The sequence below is a fragment of the Chiloscyllium plagiosum genome, chromosome 45 (genome assembly GCF_004010195.1).
Source record: "Chiloscyllium plagiosum isolate BGI_BamShark_2017 chromosome 45, ASM401019v2, whole genome shotgun sequence".
NCBI classification, from domain to species: Eukaryota; Metazoa; Chordata; class Chondrichthyes; order Orectolobiformes; family Hemiscylliidae; genus Chiloscyllium; species Chiloscyllium plagiosum.
This window is the reverse complement of record NC_057754.1, coordinates 1,329,774-1,351,241: the sequence shown is the minus strand read 5'-3', so window position 1 is coordinate 1,351,241 and position 21,468 is coordinate 1,329,774. Positions and strand designations below refer to the sequence as shown.

At 48.5% G+C, this 21,468-nt stretch overlaps 1 protein-coding gene across 4 annotated transcripts in view; it reads left to right on the top strand.

The window, feature by feature from the left end:
• The first annotated feature begins 5,116 nt into the window (after window positions 1–5,116).
• Window positions 5,117–21,468, top strand: part of LOC122543801 (splicing factor 1-like) — a 19,174-nt gene continuing 2,822 nt past the window's right edge. The window contains exons 1-11 of one of the 4 annotated variants that reach the window (XM_043682586.1): window positions 5,117–5,353; window positions 6,866–6,997; window positions 9,727–9,802; window positions 16,081–16,233; window positions 16,980–17,069; window positions 17,436–17,619; window positions 18,481–18,596; window positions 19,631–19,738; window positions 20,002–20,176; window positions 20,380–20,590; window positions 21,077–21,265. In XM_043682586.1, the coding sequence (XP_043538521.1) occupies window positions 5,293–5,353; window positions 6,866–6,997; window positions 9,727–9,802; window positions 16,081–16,233; window positions 16,980–17,069; window positions 17,436–17,619; window positions 18,481–18,596; window positions 19,631–19,738; window positions 20,002–20,176; window positions 20,380–20,590; window positions 21,077–21,265 (1,495 nt within the window). In that variant the 5' untranslated portion in view covers window positions 5,117–5,292. Of the gene's footprint in view, window positions 5,354–5,881; window positions 6,210–6,865; window positions 6,998–9,726; window positions 9,803–16,080; window positions 16,234–16,979; window positions 17,070–17,435; window positions 17,620–18,480; window positions 18,597–19,630; window positions 19,739–20,001; window positions 20,177–20,379; window positions 20,591–21,076; window positions 21,270–21,468 lie in introns of those variants that run through there. The other 3 variants (XM_043682585.1, XM_043682587.1, XM_043682588.1) reach the window with 3 other exon arrangements.

Here is a 21,468-nt window from a genome sequence, read left to right as displayed (position 1 = left end):
GTTCCGGTGCTCCCCGCGTAGTTACAAATGGGCTCCGTTCCGGTGCTCCCCACGTAGTTACAAATGGGCCCCGTTCTGCTGCTCCCCGCACAGTTACAAATGGGCCCCGTTCTGGTGCTCCCCGCGTAGTTACAAATGGGCCCCGTTCTGCTGCTCCCCGCGCAGTTACAAATGGGCCCCGTTCCGGTGCTCCCCGCGTAGTTACAAATGGGCCCCGTTCTGCTGCTCCCCGCGCAGTTACAAATGGGCCCCGTTCTGGTGCTCCCCGCGTAGTTACAAATGGGCCCCGTTCTGCTGCTCCCCGCGCAGTTACAAATGGGCCCCGTTCCGGTGCTCCCCGCGTAGTTACAAATGGGCCCCGTTCCGGTGCTCCCCGCGTAGTTACAAATGGGCCCCGTTCTGATGCTCCCCGCGTAGTTACAAATGGGCCCCGTTCCGGTGCTCCCCGCGTAGTTACAAATGGGCCCCATTCTGGTGCTCCCCGTGTAGTTACAAATGGGCCCCGTTCTGATGCTCCCCGCGTAGTTACAAATGGGCCCCGTTCCGGTGCTCCCCGCGCAGTTACAAATGGGCCCCGTTCTGATGCTCCCCGCGCAGTTACAAATGGGCCCCGTTCTGATGCTCCCCGCGTAGTTACAAATGGGCCCCGTTCCGGTGCTCCCCGCGTAGTTACAAATGGGCCCCGTTCTGGTGCTCCCCGCGTAGTTACAAATGGGCCCCGTTCTGATGCTCCCCATGTAGTTACAAATGGGCCCCGTTCTGGTGCTCCCCGCGTAGTTACAAATGGGCCCCGTTCTGGTGCTCCCCGCGTAGTTACAAATGGGCCCCGTTCTGATGCTCCCCATGTAGTTACAAATGGGCCCCGTTCTGGTGCTCCCCATGTAGTTACAAATGGGCCCCGTTCTGGTGCTCCCCACGTAGTTACAAATGGGCCCCGTTCCGGTGCTCCCCACGTAGTTACAAATGGGCCCCGTTCCGGTGCTCCCCGCGTAGTTACAAATGGGCCCCGTTCTGGTGCTCCCCACGTAGTTACAAATGGGCCCCGTTCTGGTGCTCCCCACGTAGTTACAAATGGGCCCCGTTCCGGTGCTCCCCGCGTAGTTACAAATGGGCCCCGTTCCGGTGCTCCCCGTGTAGTCCCCGTCTCCCTGCCACATGCAGCTGAAACTTGGCTACGTCCTTGAAACGGTCATTCCATTCAGCCAGAGTCATTCGGAGCTGCCTTAGACAAGCAAGGCCCACCTCAGCAACTCCTTGTGCCTTCACATCCCAGAAACCTCATCAGTTCTGTTCCCTTCCCTCTGAAAGGGAGAGAACCTCACCGGCATCCTGCTCGCTGTTACACATCCTCACTCCTTCACTCAGCACTTCTTTCAATCCCCATTTCAGTCTCAAAAAATCTGCAGGTCATTTCCAATCTTAAAGGTGCGAGAACTGTGCCAGGACATTTCTGTTCCACCCTCTCGTGATCACACCAACCTGCCTCTGAGCAGAGGTATCCAATTTGACCTCTCTGTCTCCTTCCAGAATGTTCTCCTTCATTGAGTTAAAAGGGAGAACTTTAAAAAAAAGGTAAAACCAACTTATAAAAGGTCACTTTTCATTTCTTTTATCTCTTCATTTTTCTAAATTCTTTCTCTCCCGAAGAATTGACTGCCATCAGTGGTGAGCATTGCAGCCCAACTCTACCTAGTTTCGATTCCAGCCTTGGGCGACCGTGTCAAATTTCCACAGTCTGTGTCTGCGTGGGGTTCCTCTGGGTGCTCTGGTTTCTGCCCACAGTCCACAGATGTGTAGGTTAGGGTGGATTGTCCGTGCTAAATTGCCCATAGTGCTAGGTGTATTAGTCACAGGAGAATGGGTCTGGGTGGGTTACTCTCCGGAGAGTTGGTGTGGACCTGTTGGGCCGAAGGGCCTGTTTCCATACTGTAGGGAATCTAATCATCTAAATAGGGTGTAGGTTTGCTCGCAGAGCTGTAGGTTTGATATCCAGACGTTTCATTACCTGGCTGGGTAACATCATCAGTGGCTTCACTTGGAGGTCGCCACTGATGATGTTACCTTGCCAGGTAATGAAACGTCTGGATATCAAACCTACAACTCAGCGAGCAAACCTACGCCTTAAACCCAATCTGAGCTACAAACCTTGCAACAATCTAAGTTGCCCACAGTGTGCAGGCTAGGTGGATTAGACACGGAAAATGCATGGTTACATAGCAGGGTGCAGGGGGAGTGCGCCTGGCGGGGGGGGGGGGAATGCCCTTCAGTAGGTGTGGACTCAATAGCCAGAACAGCCTGCTTCTACACTGTAGAGAAAATTGTTTATTGCAAAAATATTTTTCATTCATAAAAAAAATCTCTTTGTACATATACGTTGTCACAACACCACTTGGTTCTGTACAGTTGCTTATCAAGTAAATGAACAAAACATTGTGGACTGCAACTTTATCCAAAAAAACCAAAGGCCCCTCTTCCAGATACAGTTCTAATATTTACATATACTGGAGACACTGGGAAGGTCCAATAACTGAATGGATCCCATTTTACCATCAGCAGGAAGACCTCAGACAGTGGTCTTTTCTCACTCTACCTTGGCAGTAACTGTCCCATACTCATGCGTTCATGTGACAATAAAGCTGATTCCAATTCAATTTTTTTTAAAACGGTCCTTTCGCACATAGTCCTGGACCTTGGAATGTGCTGTCTGCAACACTCGGTCAAGGTCAACTCTTTATTCTGGAAGACTAACAAGGTTCGGGCAGACCAAAGAGCATCTTGCACCGAGGTGATGATCCTCCAGGAGCAGTTGATGTCTGTCTCGGTGCGCACCCCAGAGAACAGACTGTACAGTACGGAATCCCAAGCCACGGAGCTGCTCGGGAAGCACTTCAACAAAAACCACTGCATCTCTCTCCAGACTTCCTTTGCAAAGGCACATTCCAGAAGGAGATGGATGACAGTCTCAACACAGTAGGGATCCTATGATTTTAATTGCATATAATAGAAGGCCTACAGTATGGAAACAGGCCCTTCGGCTCAACAAGTCCCCTCTGACCCTCCGAAGACAAACCCTCCCAGACCCATTCACTTACCCTATTATCCCATATTTACCCCTGACTAAAGCACCTAACCTTCACATTCCTGAACACTACAAGTCAATTTAGCTCGGCCAACTCACCTAACCTGTGGATCTTTGGAATGTGGGAGGAAACTGGAGTACCCAGAATAAACCCATGCAGACAAGGGGAGAATGTGCAAAATCCAAATAGACGCCAGTGGCTGGAATTGAACCCGGGTTCCTGGTGCTGTGAGGCAGCAATGCTAACCACTGAGTCACCATGCCACTCCAATTTGTACTCAAGAATTCCCATTTGGAATACTGTGTGCAACTCTGGTTTCCCTGCTATAGGAAGGATGTTGTGAAACTTAAAAGGGTTTAGAAAAGGATGTTGCCAGGGTTGGAAGGTTTGAATTACAGGGAGAGGCTGAATAGGCTGGGGCTGTTTTCCCTGGAGTATTAGAAGAGGGGAGTGACCTTATAGAGATTTACAAAATCATGAGGGGCAAGGATAGTGTGAATAGACAAGGTCTTTTCCCCAGAGTAGGGGAGACCAAATCCAGAGGTTTAAGGTGAGAGGGGAAAGATTTAAAAGGTACCTCAGGGGAAACATTTTCACGCAGAGGGTGGTGCTTGTATGGAATGAGCTGCCAGAGGTGGTAGTGGAGGCTGGTGCAATGACAAAAATTAAAAGGCATCTGGATGGGTATACGAATAGGTAGGGTTTGGAGGGATATGGGCCAAATGGGACTAGATTAGGTTAGGATATCTGGTTGGCACAGACCGAAGGGTCTGTTTCCATGCTGTATGATGGAGCGAGGTGGGCAAAGTCAGAAATCACCAGTTTGTAACTTGGTGTTGTGTTTGATTGCAGCCTGTTCTTGTGAGATTTCTGACTCACCCGTGCTGTCCGGCTCTAATCTGCTCCTGGTGCTCTAACTTTTCACCGTACTCGTCCGAGTTCATGTGACAATAAAGCTGATTCTAATTCAGTTTAGAATAAACCTTAAAAAAATGCAGGAATTCAGAAATTCACGGGAAAAGCTAAGGAGGTCTGGCAGCATGTGTGGGTGAAAGTGAAGACTGCAGATGCTGGAGATCAGAGTCGAAGAGCACGACACTGGAAAAGCACACAGTAGGTCAGGCAGCATCTGAGGAGCAGTAGAATTAATGTTTCGGTCATAAGCCCTTCATCAGAGGCTCAGTGGTTAGCACTGCTGCCTCTCAGCACCAGGATCCCAACCTCAGGTGACTGTCTGTGTGGAGTCTGCACATTCTCCCAGTGTCTGCGTGGGTTTCCCCGCACAGTCCAAAAGATGCGCAGGTCAGGTGGACTGGCCGTGCTAAATTGCCAGTGATGTTAGGTGCATTAGTCAGAGGGAAATGGGTCTGGGTGGGTTACTCTTCGGAGGGTCGGTTTGGATTAGTTGGGTCAAAGGGCCTGTTTCCACACCGTAGGGAATCTAACCTAATCTAAATCAGGAAAGATTTTGCACAACCTCCTGGTGAAAGAGCAGCGCTCCGAAAGCTAGTGCTTCCCAAATAAAGCTGTTGGGCTATAACCTGGTGTTGGGTGATTTTTAACTGATGGCCAAAACGTTGACTCTCCCTGCTCCTAGGATGCTGCCTGACCTGCTGTGCTGTGCTTTTCCAGCACCACACTCTCAACTCTGGCAGCATGTGGGCAGAGAGCAAGCAGAGTTGACATTTCCGGGTCAGGTCAGGTGACCCCCCCCATGCAGAGACCGGTTGGGCATCGCCACCCAATCGGAGTGGGACACAGGGAGATAGACGTGCGGGTGGACCAATCGGAAGGCTAGGGAAAGACCGATGGCCCCGGCCACCGACGGCGGCCAATCAGAGGGAGGGGTGGGGACACGAACAAAGGGATCGTTCGGAGGGCGGGGCAGGCGGAAGAGGGAGCCCGTGACGGACGGGCGCTGCGGCCAATCGGGTGTCGGTCCACGGCTGACTGACGGCGCTGACGACTAATCGGAAAGGGCGATCCGTGAGGGGGCGGGGGCGGGTCCTCGGGAGAGCGCGGCGCATGCGGAGTACAGTCCGGCCTATTCCGCCGCGCGAAGATGCTCGAGGTCGAGTGAAAGGAACCCTCCCCGAGGCCCGGACGTTAGCGAGTCCGTTAGAGCACAGCACCCGGCTCCAACACCCAGACCAAGTAGACGAGGCAAAGGCAAACAAAAAAAAGTCACCCACAATCGCCTACTGACCTTCCGATGGAAGAGCCGGGCCGCTTCTTTATGATGTCTTCGTTCGGTCAGGCGCCGCGGGAGCGAGGTGAGGCGGCTGTTGGGGGATGGGGTGGCTTGTAGGGGCGGGGGTGATTGTCTTGCTACGGCTTTCCCTCCGGCGCCTGTCAATCAAGGGCTACGTGTTTCCGGTTTTTTGACGGACAGCCGCCACCCCCAATAGTCGCCCTTGGTTCCAATCTTTCAGTCGGGTGCCCCGACCAATGAGAGTTAGAGGTCCGTTCAAAGGCTGGTTCCGACCAATCAGTAGGGAGCGGAAGGGGTGACGGTCCGACGTACGTGGAAACGGGCCTATCCTCTGTTTGTATCTGAGGGACGGGAGCCTTACCCAATGGGAGACGGTTCCTCCGCTGATGGATGGACATCCCCACCAATCGCTACGTTAGACGGTGGCCTCGGCCACTGGGAGGCGAGTTTCCGCCTGACGGACGGGCGATCCGACCAATGGGACCTGTGGATCCTACGTGACGAAGTGCGCCCCCCCCACCCACCCCGTCCAATAGGGTCGTCCGCGCGGTGGCGGTGCGCCGGACGTACCCGCCCCACTCCACCGTTCGTCAAACCGTCTCCCTGAGGCCGCGGCCGCCATGTTGTGGCGCCGACGCCGCTCAGTCTCCGGCGTTCCCTCCGCGGCCTTGCGGGCTTCCCCGCTCTGAGCCGCCGCTCCTTTACCTCAGCTTTGGGCCTCCCCTGGCCGGCGGCGGGGGTTTCGGGCGGCTCGGTGAGGGGTCGGGGTTACCCTCAGCCCCTTCCCCCTCTCCCCCGGGGACGGTGTGGGTGAAGTGAGAGGGAAATGGCGAGCGGGGCCCACACCTCCCCCGCGGGCGGTAAAATGCTGCAGGCCGTGGGCAACAAACGCGGTATCGAGAGCCCGGCGCTCGACGGTGAGTGAAGTACAGGGATGTCCCTGTGACCGAGCTGAGAAAATAAGAGAAACTCATCGTTTTGTTTTGTCTTTATTCGTCTCTTTCTTCGTTTTGTTTGTGTTTGTTTCCTTTTTTCTTCTGTTTGTTTAGTTGTCCATTTCGTTGTATTTAAACCTATTCCAGTAACTAAACCTATTCTGGCTTAAATTTGTTTGAATTTCACCCTTTTGACATAAGTGTTCGCCCATCCCTGTCTTTTTCCCCCGCTCCACTTTATTTAAACACGCTTATTCCCCCCCCCCTCACACATGTCGATTCCCTTTCTTTCTGTCCATGTGTCCTTTGGATTTATTAATTGCGGGCTTTTCTGTCGCTGCCATGGGAGCTTTCCTATGTAAACAGGTCACGCTGCAGTCCTGGCCTCCCGCCACTGGGGCGGCGCTGCTGGCAGTCTCCCAGAGTCCTTTCGGTATAGTGAATACCCGAATTACAACAGGCGGCTTGCTATGTAAACATGTCACAGGGGTTACGGGGGTGGGCTTCCAGGAAATGCATCGCACCTGGGATCTGCCCGCGAGAATTGTAGGCGTGAGGAGGATCCCCTCGCCGGTTTTGCGCGCAGCCGATACTCACGTTCCTGGTGTTTTTTTTTTCTTTTAAAAATTATTTTAAAGATGACTTTGGACAGAAGAGGAGGAAAAGAAGTCGCTGGAGCAATGAGACTTCGGATCAGAAAACAGTCATTCCTGGGATGCCGACTGTGATTCCACCTGGACTGACCCGTGATCAGGAGCGTGCTTATATCGGTAAGGATTTAACCCACTTATGCTGCCTGTTCATTGTTTCTAAAGGTAATCCAAGTCTTAATTCAAAAGTGTAATCATTTTAAAAAGAAGAGTGTGCTGCAAATGTTCAGATGCAAAAGTTTCTTTATAAATGCGATGTATAAACTGCTGTAATGTCTTTTAAGGTTATTTAGATATATTGGGGATGCCACAATAATCAGTTACAACTCGGTGACATTCTATCCGCTGCCTCCTTACTTTGGCGCTCATAGCTTCTGCTTTTACAGACGTGAAACAGGATGTTTTTAACCAACTTTTGCAAATGTATCCAGATTTTATGCGGCCAAGCTCTCAAATTGATGGTGGTGTTGTCACTAGGGCGCCAACCAGGTTTGGGAGGGTGGGGTTGTCACGAAATGACTGCATAACATTCAGTTGGATCTCAAGCGAGGGGGCTGACGACATATGGAAGCACAGTTCTCTATTTGTGGCTGTCTGGAATTTGGGAGTGCTGGTGGATGATATTTTTGCTGAAGGTGCATCAGTTAGGTCAGGTTGTCCCCTGGTGCTCGCAGTCTGCCAGATGAGAGGAACCTAGTGACGACACTGCCCATGAGAGCCGAGCTTTTCTGTCTGAAAATGTGTGACCAGTGACAGCATGGACAGATTCTCGAGCAACCCATATCCAGATTGACCACTCAGCCCTCTGCCTTTCACGTCAAAGGAGGGACAGAGTCAAATCCTGAACTGGTGTACATAAGGCAGGCACTGTACAGGAGCAGGTCATTTTAACCTACACTTTGAACTCTGGTCCTCTGATGCAATCAATTTTACAGCCAAAAACGCATCTCTCATTCAAACACTTGACATATCATTGGTATCACCAAACAGTTTCATTAATTTTCTGTGAATTTTTTTAAGATGGGTTGTTTTAACAGGTAGCAGTTTACCCAACTTGTCCCTCCTCACCAGCAGGTGAGGAATTGCCCAGACCCCGCTCCTATCTTGACGTTCACAGCTTCTATTTTGTGTGACACTTCTGATTTTTCTGTGTCGTGGTGAGAGCACTCACATGGTATTGATGGGCCAGTGATACAGTTTCAGAATCTGCCCCCCCACCCTGCCCTGTTCTCTTCCTCTTGTTAAGACCTGCTTCTGAACAGCCAGATTGATTGATTGAAATTTACAATGTTGGAGCTTTTCATTCCTCTATCTCACCAAACCCTCCAGTCTGGAGAGCTGAAAAGGTGAAAGTTGTCCCTGACACGCTAGCTTCTGAAGACAGTTGGTCATGCAATCATGGAGAGTTGCGCACAGAATTCTTAATGGAATAGGCTAGTTGACAAAAATGTTCAACTGAGATGATTGCTGCTCATTGCTAAGCCTGCAATTTGTCTATAAACTGTGCCAGAAGAGAGGCTTCTGCAGAATATGATGTCGAGCTGATACACTGCCGTCCGTTTGATTGAAATACTTTGTCATCTTTTACTGCTGAAATGTATATGGTGTTCACTTGGGTTTGAGGTGTCAGGTAGTGCAGCTTTTATTCCTGTTGACCAGTTGCTGTTGTCTGATGAAGTGAAAAGATATGCCCTGTTTCAGTCCCTCCTTTTCAACTGGCAAAAGTGAACAGTGTTGAAGGTTAAGTCAGCCCTCTTCACATTTCTGTCTGACCCCTTAGTAAGGTGGTGACAGATTGAAATCAGACTTATGTCATCTTAACACGGATCAGTAATCATTATTCAGTGTCTCGCCTGGTTTCCGACATTGCCATTTTTCAGGTTACTCAGTTTATAATGTGTTTTTGAATGTTTGAAGAGCTTTTAATTAATTGATTCATTTCCTTGCCAAGATAAAATGTTTTTGCCCCTCTTTAGCTTTACTAAGGTTTGTCTTTTACTGAAAGCGCTGTGCATGACTACCAGGTTCCAACACTGCCTTGTTCTTGAGCATTAAGTTAAAATTAGCAGGTTCTACCTAGCTTTCAAATTGAACTCTAGATGATCCGAGAGGTTGAATGAACAGGTGTGACTGGCGGCAGCAACAGGGCTGGAAGTATCACATTTCTCCCCACTTGCCCGAATCCTGATCCGATGGGCCACCAATGCATTCGATTCGTCTTGCTGTAGCTTCTCCCCAGCTCTGTTAGATACATGGAAATTGGATTGCACTTTACTGCATTGTCAAGCTTCCTGTGTACCCGAAATGGACATGTCTGCAGTGGATATTTTCGGATACTTACTGCTGAGCTGTTACTTTGGGAAAATGCACCTGAAAAATTAATTGTTCTTTACAAGTTTACTGTTTAGGATTGCCTTTTTTACTCCTGACAGAGTGACAGGTAGGCCGGAAGACCTACTTTAATCAATCCGAACATAACGGAAATTAATCCTTCCAGCCCTGAAGGAGCAGCAAACTACGGACTCAAATTAAACTTTGTACTTCTAACAAAATTGTTTTTGTATTGTGGCAACCCTAATATGGACCTTTCCTAGCTGTAATCCTGTTCTTTTTGATACTGTTACAGAGCACGTGTTTTAAAAATTACCCTGTGTTAGGATTGTGTTGCAAGTTGGTGTCTTAAATTTCATTACCGATATCTTGTTTTATTTTTGACGAAATGTTGATGCTGTTTTTGAAACGTTCATTGCACTGTGCCTCCAAAGCTCCGTGCTGTGTTTTGATAACGATTTGAGAATTTATGTAACTTTTCTTTTCCGTCCTTTTTTTCCTAACCTGGTTTCTTCCAGTGCAACTTCAGATTGAAGACCTGACCCGCAAACTGCGTACTGGAGACCTTGGTATCCCCCCAAACCCTGAGGACAGGTTGGGAAAGTTTTAAACCAGCTGACAGTAACAATTTTCCTTTTCAATACTTGGTGTCATCGCATAAGAAATGTGTGATGTGGTTTGTTATTGGAATTGGATAATCTCATGTTTATGGTATCCTTTTACCTTAATGCTATTTTCAGTACAGGAATGGAAATGGTCACCATTTACATTTATTTTGTTCTCTTGAGGTTAAAGGTTTAATCATTTTCTTTTAAAACTTAAAACATAAAATGAACTGGGGGTGAGGGACAGCTGTGGTCTCAGTTTTCTGTTGATTTCTTTCAAGGAATGGGGTAGTTCAGGGCAAGACAGTAACCGGAGAGTCGAAATCTGACAGCCGCACAGCAGCTAATGCTGGCCACTTTGCCATGTAATGTGTTGGCTGTCTCCCTTCCTCCCTCCCTTGGTGTCTTTCTTTACCTTTCTACCTTCCTCATTCTTGCCTTGTACGACAATTTCAGTCTGAGTTTTCTCCCATTTCCCTTTTGCATCCGCTCCAAACTCCTTGTTAGGTAATTTAGATTAGATTTCCTACAGTGTGGTAACAGGCCATTTGGCCTAACAAGCCCACACCGACTCTCCAAAGAGCATCTCACCCAGACCCATTCCCCTGCTCTGTATTTACCCCTAACTAATACACCTCACATTATGGGCAATTTCCCACGGCCAATCCATCCTAACCTGCACATCCCTGGACGCGATGGGACAATTTCCCACAGCCAATCCACCCTAACCTGCACATTTTTGGACTGTGGGAGCAAACCTGAGCACCCGAAGGAAACCCCACACAGACACGGGGAGAATGTGCAAGCTCCACACAGTCACCCGAGATGGGAATCCAACCTGGGTCCCTGGTGCTGTGAGGTAGCAGTGCTAACCACTGAGCCACTGTGTCACCCCAGTTGATATTCCCCACCCTCTCACCCAAAGCAGGAACAGATTTGGCTTGACCTCTCTTCGAAGCATTGTTTCCAATGAAGGCAGGGAAGTTACCTAATTTGTCTTCATTAAGTTTGCGATTTTATGGAACCTAAGTGCCTCCTCCTCCCCCACCACCTACCCTGCAACTGCTGTGACACTTTGATTTGTTCCAGGTAGTGAGCTTTGTTAATCCAACATATCACCTGGTGGGAAACAGCTGTACTGGGTTTTCTTCCCCAGAATGAGAACCCCACTGTTTCCTGAAAGTAGCAAGGTGTCTGGAGTCAAAGCAAAAAGGCCCAGTCAACCTTTCCCATCTAGCAGGACCCTCCTCTTTTTCTCCCCACAAAACAAAAGGCAGTACCATCGGCAATGTAGGGGGAGAGTTCCTGCAGTTGAATCTCTATGACTTGGCTCTTTCTCCTCTAGTGTTGTGTGCGTCCATCTTGAGGCCACCCTCCGATTCTGACTATAACCTCTTTGTCCCTTCTCGCTCACTGCTATCAGCTTAACCAGATCTCAGGCCAACCTCGTTAACATTACTGTTTTCTCCCAATATCTCATTCTAAATGTGTTCAGTGGGTGCAACGCACCTTGATCTCTATCAGCGCTTGGTGAATAGTGACTTGCCTCAGAGCCTTTTTAAAACAGCAAATGTAATTCAGAATTTATTTTGTTCTCCATTTGCTTACTTAACGGTTTTATTTTCAATTAATAATGAATACATCAACAATTTCAATCCCATTGTAGTTTGGGCAGTTTCCGGTGCTGGTTTTGGTTCAACTTTTGAATTGGTGAAAATTTTATTTATTGTTTTCCTCTTTTGGTTTGCTGCCCCTTTCGCTTGGTGCTGTTAGGAAGTGACCACAGCTGTCCTGGAGTAGTTGTTAAACTGTAAAATAAGTTCTTAAATGAGTAACAGAAATTTTAATTTTTTTATTTGTTTGCACTGATGAGAAAAACATGTTGGCTTTCTTGTTCTGACCTGCCTTTCTCGAGTGTTCGCCAACAGCCAATAATACTCCCAATTGTTTAGGAAATCCATTGGTCCTGTCAGCCCTCCTGCTTTTAGCTGTTAGTGTGGCAGAAGAGGGGCCAGCTTAAGGGCTGTGTGCGCGTGCCAGTCAACAAAGACACTCCTCACTGGAGCTGTATACATATTTCTGTTGGGTACTTGTCAAATACAGATTCCCTTTCGTAAGTGACCTCCCTGCCATGGAGCAACCCGGGCTTTCACTTCTCATGGGCAGACTGAGATTTTTGGGGTGGTTGGTGGTGGCACTGTGTCATCCATGGCTACAATCCGGGCACACACCAGATTGACTGGGCCAGGAAAGTCCTGCGTCTCTGCCCAGCCTCTCAGTTGAAAATGCCAGTTTAGCTGGGTTCTTGGGCATCTGTAGTTTGAGCCTGGTCTGCCCTGGGGTCCAGTTTCTGTAGGCATGAGCTCTTTTCTGGTGGCTTATCCTCTGGAGCATTTGCTCTTGAAACTTCCCTTGTCCTGGTATAGAATCTGATTATTGCTTGTGAGCTGCCCTCTCCTGTCCCATGCCCTTTGTTTCCAGGTTATACATTGATACTAGGCATACTGTGGATCTTCAGTTGATCCATAGTCGAAACCTCCCCTCTCTCGCCTCCATTAAACATTGATGTGGCTTTGTTGATGTCAGTGCCTCCTATTCCTTGCATTGACAAAAGCCCGGGTGTTTGTCAGTGTGGGAGGGTTGTGCTGGGATACAGTGTCTTTTGTAAAACCTCCCAGTACACAACAGTTTGGGGTCAGACATTGAATGGTAATCGTCAGTTGGTCAGAGAGGTACTGGTGACTGGGAGTTCGATACCCCAGCGATCTAGTCCCTTCCAAAGCGTAGGGAGAAAATAAGGCTTGGTGATGAGACTCGGCAATCCCGTTGAGTGGGTTAGCCACTTCACAGTTAATTACAGAGGAACATCAATCATTCAAATGAGATGGGTGGGCACTATTTTGTTCAGATAATTGCTTATTCAGTTAATTGATTCAATGCCACTCTGGGGCTCGGAGTTTTCGGAAGTTTCCTTTCTCCTCGCACTACCTGCCTTGCACCCTCTCTGCCTCAGGGTTTGTTTCTGAGCAGACAGACACACACTTGTATGTAAGGGACCTGCAGCATTGGTGAAGCTCCTCCACCCATAAGTTCAATGGGATTGACGCACACCGAGCACTTGCTAAGTCCACTCCCCATTAAGGAGACTCGGCAGCAGCATAGCGCGTGCAAGCCCACGCCCCTCCATCCCCATGAACCCCACCCACCCAAGGGTAGCCGGACTAGACACCAACAGTAAGACTACTGTTGCCTTTTGGGGGGTGAATCTCAAAATAGCACAGACACAACTTTTTACTGCAGCTTTTTGACAGGTTCCACCTTTGCCCTGTACAGGACGACGTTGGAGAGGTTATCTGGGGAAGCAGGGTTTAGGGTGCACCCCAGTGTAGAACTCCAGAGAAAGTGTGGGGGGAGAGAAGGCGGTCGATCAGTCGTTTGGAGACAGTACCTGGGCTCCAATCGATGTCTCCGCATTTCAGTAAGCCGGGTTCATTTTTAATCATTGTAGACAATGATTATCGGGAACTTGAGATATTTGGATAATCGAGGTTCCTCTGTATGTTTTCTCGTGTACAGAGGAACTTCGATTATCTGAAGTTCCCGTCCATGCTGTTTGGATAGTCAAGGTTCCTCTGTATATGCGGCTTTGTTTTATGTAGGATAATCTGCTGCATTCTCACAAATCAACTCTCCACAAAGACCTGAATGTAGACAGCCCTGAGGTTATGTGAATTAAAAGTGGAGGGTTCTATAGGGAGTAGGTCTGAAATGGCTGGCTGCAGGACCAGTAGTTTTCCGTTGGCTGTTCCTAGCACAGGGCAGACTGATAATATTTTCCATTTTGTAATTGTATTGATGACCATTTTAGTAGCTCAGTGTCTTAATTTTTAAAAAAAAAATCATATTTGGTTTTGGTTAGCTGAAGCTGCACGAGTTTTAGCTTGAGACGGATGGTACTTGACCAGCAGCTATTGATTCTAAAAGGTGATGATTCATTAACTAGCAAGGTATCCAGAAAGAGGCCTCGAGTTCTTAGGGTTGCACCGGTGTATGCACGTCTGTTTGCAATTCCTGTACGTGCACGCCAAAGGTTTCACTCTCGGTCTGATTGGATTCTGCTTTGTTTGTCTTTGGGTTAACTTGGTGCAACTAGATTTGAAGGAAAGCTAGACTAAATTAATTTAATCAGATGTGTAATGTGCCAAATTTTGCTGGTAAAGCAGAAACCATTTATTGCAACCCTAGAAATGCTGAGGCCTGTGTTTACAAGGTTGAAATGTGTAACCCTACTTTTATTGACATCTAAACCAGTCCCCCAACCCATGTCCTTTTTAATCAAAATTCCCCTTTTGTTGACAACTCTTGTAAAAAGTCTTTTGAAATTTGTATTTAGTCTAAACTAATAGCAGGGTTTACAGGTGCGCTACGTGGGATCCAAGCCTGTATTGCATGGTTTGGAAAGAAGCTGTACTTTTCCTGACCATTTATACTTTTTTTTTCACTTAATTGTATATCCAAGAGGAAAGAGAGAGGGAAGCGAAGCAGTCTGGGACTGCTAGCAAGGCTTAACATGTCTCTTTAGCACAGAAACTGCTCAGAGGACTAGCAAAACTAGTTGAGTAAGTCCGGGAGAACAGGTTGCGTCCCATCAATCGATACCTGAAGAAACTGGAAAAGGCCGTTAAGTGTCTCGAATAACTCCTTTTTAACTTCTCAGTCTGAAGCATGTGTCAGCCAGTAGCAATATTTTTTAATTTTTCTTCTGTTTTAGTATATGATTTTTTAAATGAGTTTTGTGCAGATTTAATGTTGTTGCCAGTGGATTTCTAATCTGCTAGCTTGAGATGTAATCAAAGCCTCTAACCTTTTGTCTTGCCTCCTTATGAGGTCGTCACAGAATAAGACAGCACCCACCCTATATTGCTGAGTTGTCAAACAGATCTCAGTTCCTTACAGGGTGGGAGGGAGAGGAAAATATACACTGGCACACCTCTTGTTGACTGGGTCCGTGTTCAGAGATCAAAAATCACCCAGTGGAGCAAAAAATGGGGTGGGGGGGGGCGGGGGAAGGTTGGCTTGGGATAGGGCAGCTCCGGGCCCCTCACCAGCAGCAGGCGCCCGTATATTCCGAATGGCACTTCCAACAGAGACCAGATCCCTGCTTATCCATAGAGTTGGGTCAGCCTCCAAGGCCTTAGGTTTGCACTCCTGATCTCGAAGCTTGATAAGATAAGCATGTACTGCTGTCAGTCTTCCTCTGTGAACCCACAAGACTTTGGCAGCACTGACCCTCTGCGCTACCTGTCTGCTGGCATGGAGTTGCTACATTTGACTCCCTGGCAGCTCATTAGAGTTCTTCATGTTTCTCTCAGTGAAGTTAGAGTAATTTGCTTTTCTCTCTCTATCTCAGGGGAGGGTTGTTTTCCACTCTGAACCATCTAGAATGATCAGCCTTGAATTCAGGGATACCCAAGGGATAGAGGGAGTCAATGACAGGTTGCTGAACAGTTTTAGTATCTGGGCTGTGAAGGTACAAACTGCAGAGCCTGAGGAGTCATGGTGAGGTTCAATTTGCTTTTTGCTTATTAGTAAACAACTCAGCTTCCATAAAGCAACAATCTTTATTTTTGTCAAAAGGAAAGGGAAACTCACTGCAATAAAAGCATCACTGACGTATGGTTAGCTCTGCTGGGTACGCATTCTCACACAACTCGATTCATGTTAGCCCCAGTTCCAGCACGTTCTGTGTGGGTCTGAACGATACGGAGAGGGCTCCCACTGGGGATTTTTGAGCCCGCTCAGTTAACAAGAGGGGTATCCCGGTGGTGGTCAGCTGACCTCAAGTTGGTTTTAGAATGACAAATGTTACCTGATTTTTTTTTTCAATTATTTCTTAAATCTGTCTCATTAACTCCCTGTTCACAGCCTTTAGCACAAATCAAAACCAGCTCGAGTTTAATGTAGTTTACTGCCTCTCCAGCCATACAATGTCGATGTGGGCGTGAGCACTTTGAGTGGTAATTGTCGTCTACAGCCAGTGGTGTTAACCAGTTCAACAATTTAGGAGCACAATTCTCAGCTCAGGCTAACAACAACTTGCTCATTTCAATGTCTCATATCAAGTGCTTAAGAACTGTGGTAAATAAGTTTGAGAAGTTTAGGGAAGTGTAGGAGAGGTGCTTTTTAAAAACATTTTGCTGCAGTAGAGTTACTAAGATGCACAGCTCACGAGTAAGGTGGTTGTGACGGCTTGTAATCCCTGCACAGGTCCCCCTCACCTGAGCCAATCTACAACAGCGAGGGCAAGAGGCTCAACACCCGAGAGTTCAGAACTCGGAAGAAGCTGGAAGAGGAGAGGCACAACCTCATTCAGGAGATGATTGCCCTCAACCCTGACTTCAAGCCGCCAGCAGATTACAAGTAAGTCAGACTTGTGTGTGGGAGATTGGGAAGTACAACCAGTGGCTGGCAGCCAACCTTTAAAGGAAGCTTGTTTAAAGATAGAAGATTGTTGGAGCCCTGAGCTGGTGGAGGGTAGTGAAGAGTTTCGTGGTTCGAGCAGGCAGCTGAGCCATGAGTATGGAGAGGAGAGTGTAAGGCACTAATTACTCGGTGGATATGATGTGACTGGGTGGGGGAAATAAGGTGACTACCGTGTGTTTCATACAGCCAGGCCCCCTTGAGTTTGACAGTTTGGTAAGGTCATGATTGATTTGAATGTGAGGCTGATTCAGCCCCAAGAGTTATGAGTGAAGAAGCAGCCAAAACAGTTAAACTGAGTAACCTGATCAGGCGCTGAGTGTGAGAATGTACAGGTTAACGAGTGATAGAAGACTGGTCAATAGCAACACTGTTCAAGGTGAAACTTGATGGTTTTGGGGCACCAATAATTTTTAGTGTGGAACCGAATGAAAGGGATTGGTGTGCCTAACTGCTGACAGTATCTGGAAATAAGAGCCTTGAATGGATGTGTAGTAATGTGGCAGGAACTCTTCCCCTCTCTGAATGGAGCCTGAGAACTGAGCAGCAGCTGAGATTGAATTGTTGTCTCTGTTGTGGTGTGCTGCTCATCCTTGGCCTTCTGCTTTGCACGGCCTGTTATGGCTTGGCTGACAACTTGTTCCTCTGTGCACACAAGCCATTAACTTTATCTTCCTTTCCTACAGGCCACCGGCCACACGTGTGAGTGACAAGGTGATGATCCCGCAGGATGAATACCCAGAGATCAATTTTGTCGGCCTGCTAATTGGACCCAGGTATAGCGGCAGGCTCTGGTCCTGCTCTCCAGTTTGAGAGGGCAGTAAACCCTTTGGGTGGTGGGAAATTGTCTCTGGTTTTACCATGCTATGTGGATTTACCCGTGCATTGTGCGGTGAGAGTGCTGCTTGTGCTGTATGATTGCAGAAATATAATGGACTGAATCATCATGTTCATTGATTGTGAAGCACTTTGCAACATGCTGTGAATTGCACTGGTGTGACATCCTGAATCTTCCACTGAGATGGTTTCCCATCCTGGAGAGCTTTGTCTAGGGACCTTGCAATGAGGTGCTACCTGTCCTTTTGCTCTGAGTTTGTTGTGACCCTGTCCTGTCCCTCACGCTGTCTCCCTCTCCCTTTCAGAGGCAATACATTGAAGAATATCGAGAAAGAATGCAATGCCAAAATCATGATCCGAGGGAAAGGCTCAGTGAAGGAGGGCAAGGTTGGCCGGAAAGATGGACAGATGCTGCCAGGGGAAGATGAGCCACTGCACGCTCTGGTCACAGCAAACACGATGGAGAATGTGAAGAAGGCAGTAGAGCAGGTTAGAGGGCTCATGCTGAAATAGACCTGACTCTTTTCTGTCAAAACTATCCACGGGCAAATGTAGCTCTGTCCCGTGAGCCCAGTTTGTGCCAATAGGCTGCCTTGTCTTGCATCTCATTCTGTTCCTACAGTGGGGCACTTGGTAATAATCAGTGCCTCCCTCAATTCATTCCTCCAGATGCATGGCTATTGTGGCCTCCTCAGGGACATCCTTAGTGCTAAACGCCAACAAAGGAGTTCATGTGTCCTGATTGTTGTCGCCTTTAAAGTTTGATGCCAGCTTTCCAATCTTTCTTGATAAAGACCGCTAAGCTAACATGTTTGCCATAGACGTATTCTCTTTAACAGGACCTGCACACTGCCTAACCTGGGTAGGTTCTTCTTTCTATAAAGGAAATTTGTGTCTCTCCCTGTGTTATGGACAAAGCAACAACCCTTTTTCTCTTTCACCCTTTGCTTTCTTCCCATCATAATATAGGAATGCAAATCATACATGAAACTTAGTTCAGAACACAAATTTCCAAATGGTACTGTATCCATCTTACTGTCCAATGACGGAGGCTCAATGTGTTCAGCAGTCTTAGCAATGCTGTATACAGTATACGTTTCGTCAACCTGATCTTGTTCTGAATCCACTAGCTTACACAGCAGTAAGCTCGCTTCAATTTGGAGCATGTCGGGGCTTCCGAGAGCCTTTCTACTGTAAGAGACTGCAGTCTTGGCAGATTACATACCTGCTCCAATCCAGCCTTGTTCCCCTTCAATGTGGCGTTTTAGTTTTGTAATGATGGGTGGGCACCCAGTAAGAAAGAGGAGTATGTACTGATCTGGCTTTAATGGGGCTGCTTATTCTCTGTAGATCCGAGGTATCCTAAAGCAAGGTATTGAAACCCCGGAGGATCAGAATGACCTGCGGAAGATGCAGCTGAGAGAGTTGGCCCGCCTCAACGGCACTCTCCGGGAAGATGACAACAGGTGAGTTCCCACCTCCTAACAGAGTGCTGGTCGTTCAGGAGACTTGTCATAGTGTTCTAGCTCCTGGGCTGTAGGAAAGGAGGGGATCTGGCCTGGGCATGATCCCAGACCCACAATAATGTGGTCAACTCTTAACTGCCCTGGAGGTCAACTCCTAACCTTACTAGTGGCATCCACGTTCCAAGGAAAAAAGTCCACAAGCAGGGTCCACTAAGGTTTGCTCATTTCTTCATGTTGGATATTTGTGCGTTTAGACGATTGTTGATATTCTGGTGCTCTGTCAGTAACATTTGGTTTACAACTGGGCACAATCCCTTACAGACCAAGGGAGCTATGCGGTTCCATTTGTGAATAGAGACAAAAAAACCTGCAGATTCTGGAATCCAAACTGGACTGGCAGGAGGCTGGAAGAACACAGCAAGCCAGGCAGCACTAGGAGGTGGGGGGAAAGTCAATGTTTCTGGTGTAACCCCTCAGGACTGGTGGGGTGGGTGTGGGAGAAGCTGCGGATAAAGGGGGTGGTGGGGCAGGGTGGTGAAGACAGATTGGTCAATGGGAGGAATGGATCTGGTTGGTGGCTGGGAGCAGTGGCAGTGAGGGGGAGGGGGCTGGGAAGGGAGTTGGGGAACGAGGAGGGAGGTTAGTTGAAATTGGAGAACTCAGTGTTGAGTCCTCCGGGCTGTAGGGTGCCCAGGTGGAAGATATGGTGGTGTTCCTCCAGTGGGCACTGTGGTTTGTTTTGGCAATGGAGGAGGCCAAGGGCGGTCATGTCAGAAAGGGGCCGGTTGGGGGAATTGAAATGGGCGGTGACTGGGAGGTCCAGTCAGCACCTGCAGCTGCGATGCTCGGTGAGCCATTCACTAAGTTTACATTCGGTCTCCCAGATGTAGAGAAGATGTGGTCTTTTCACTGCCTGGCCACTTGTGAATAGGCATTCTGCCAGTCCATTGGTGGCATGTGATGTGTCTGTTTGCTGGAAGTTTCTGGGAAGCTGCAAGGTTTTGAAGTGACTATCTCTCCTCCCCACTTTGTAGGATACTGAGACCTTGGCAGAGCACGGAGCCCAGGAGCATCACCAACACAACGCTGTGTACGAAGTGTGGTGGGGCAGGCCACATTGCTTCTGACTGCAAATTCTCCAGGTCAGTAAGTTCATGCTTTGAAGCCCTGTTGTTGATCGATTGTTTCGGGGTTAGAGATTTGAGTGGAGAATTGTTGCTGTTTTAGCAGGCTGGATTTAACCGCAGCATGGTCATAAACATGTGTCTGAGGGGCTGCTGTACAGCCAGGTTTGCATGCATTGAGGGTTCTGAACAGTTGGATTATTTGCCGATGCTTGTGATTTATCCTCATGTCTCCCTGCTGCATGGTGTGATCCCATGCAAACGGGACTTTATCCCAACAGGCCAGGAGACCCACAGTCTGCTCAAGACAAGGCACGAATGGACAAGGAGTATTTGTCGCTGATGGCCGAGCTAGGAGAGGCTCCGGTGCCAGCATCATCGTCTTCACATACGAGCTCCGCACAGCCGAGTGTCCCACGGACTTCTGGGCCAGCCAGCAGTCAGCAGCAACTTCCAGTGAGTGTGAGCTTCCTCTGTTTACTGACCACCTCCTTGGTGCGCAACTTGATCCATTACCTCATTGATGTCAGGAAACGTTTTGTGCTTCCCTTGGACGTGTTCCTCGGTCGTTCTGTGCTTTCCCCCCTCCCCTCCCTCCATAAACAGGGTTAATGTGTCGCTGCATTGCAAAGTCTTGACTCTGCTGTCTCTCTTTACAGAATAGGCCTCCGTGGATGAACTCTGGTCCCTCAGACGCCAACAGACCCTACCACGGGATGCATGGTGGGCCGCACCCGGGTTTCCCCCCTCCTATGCCCAGCATGGGTGGGCATCCGCTGTCCCACAATCCCAATGGGCCTCCACCTCCATGGATGCAGCCACCGCCACCTCCGATGAGCCAGGGTCACCATCCTGTGCATCCCCCCATGAGTAAGTGAAATGCTGGGGCGGACGTGCCTCCTGGTCTGTGTCTGAAAGGTGCTTAGGGCACAGAGCTGCGGCTTGGTGTCGCTCACTCTTGTATTTGTAGAGGTGGGGGGCTTTTGTTACTTGGGTGATTTCATGGTGTCAGGGAGGAAACCTGAACGCAGTCTGACATAATGCTACAAGTCTCACGAGAGAGAGAGAGAGAGAGAGAGAGCGCGCAAAGATATTGTGGGCACATTTTCAGGCACTGTTTGTGCCCCTTAGCCCAGCCCTGGGAGCATCTCCAGGAGCTTGCATATGGATGTGTACATAAGAGCGGTGAGAGTTGTTTCTGTTTGTTTAAAAGATATTGCCGCATTGGGGAAGATGTTAGGAGAGCTGGATTGGCTTGGACTTTATGCATTTCTGTGAAAGTGTGTGTATGTGTATAAATAAATATTTTAATTTACTTGTCTGTACTTGACCAAACGCTTTGTCTCTGGTTGACAGACATGATGCACCACCCAATGGGCATGTTGCCGCCACCACCCCCACCTCCAGCCAGCCAGCCTCCACCCCCACCCAGTGGCCCCATCCCACCCTGGCAACAACAGCAGGCCCAGCAGCAGCAGCAACAGCAGCCACCACCACCACCCAGCAGCAGTATGGCCTCCAGTGCACCCTTACCCTGGCAACAGAGTGAGTAAGGATGCATTTCTAAATTTTGTTTGTTGTTTTACTTTGGAAAGCTTTCAGTAAATGCTTGTTAATGGGCAGTGACCTGTCTTTGTTTATTAAAAAAAAATGCTCTTCGGTCTGAAGATCTTATAGTTTATGCCCTCTGTCAGTCTCTCTCTCTCTCTCTCTCTCTCTTTTTCCCCCACCCCCTCTCTCCTCCCTCT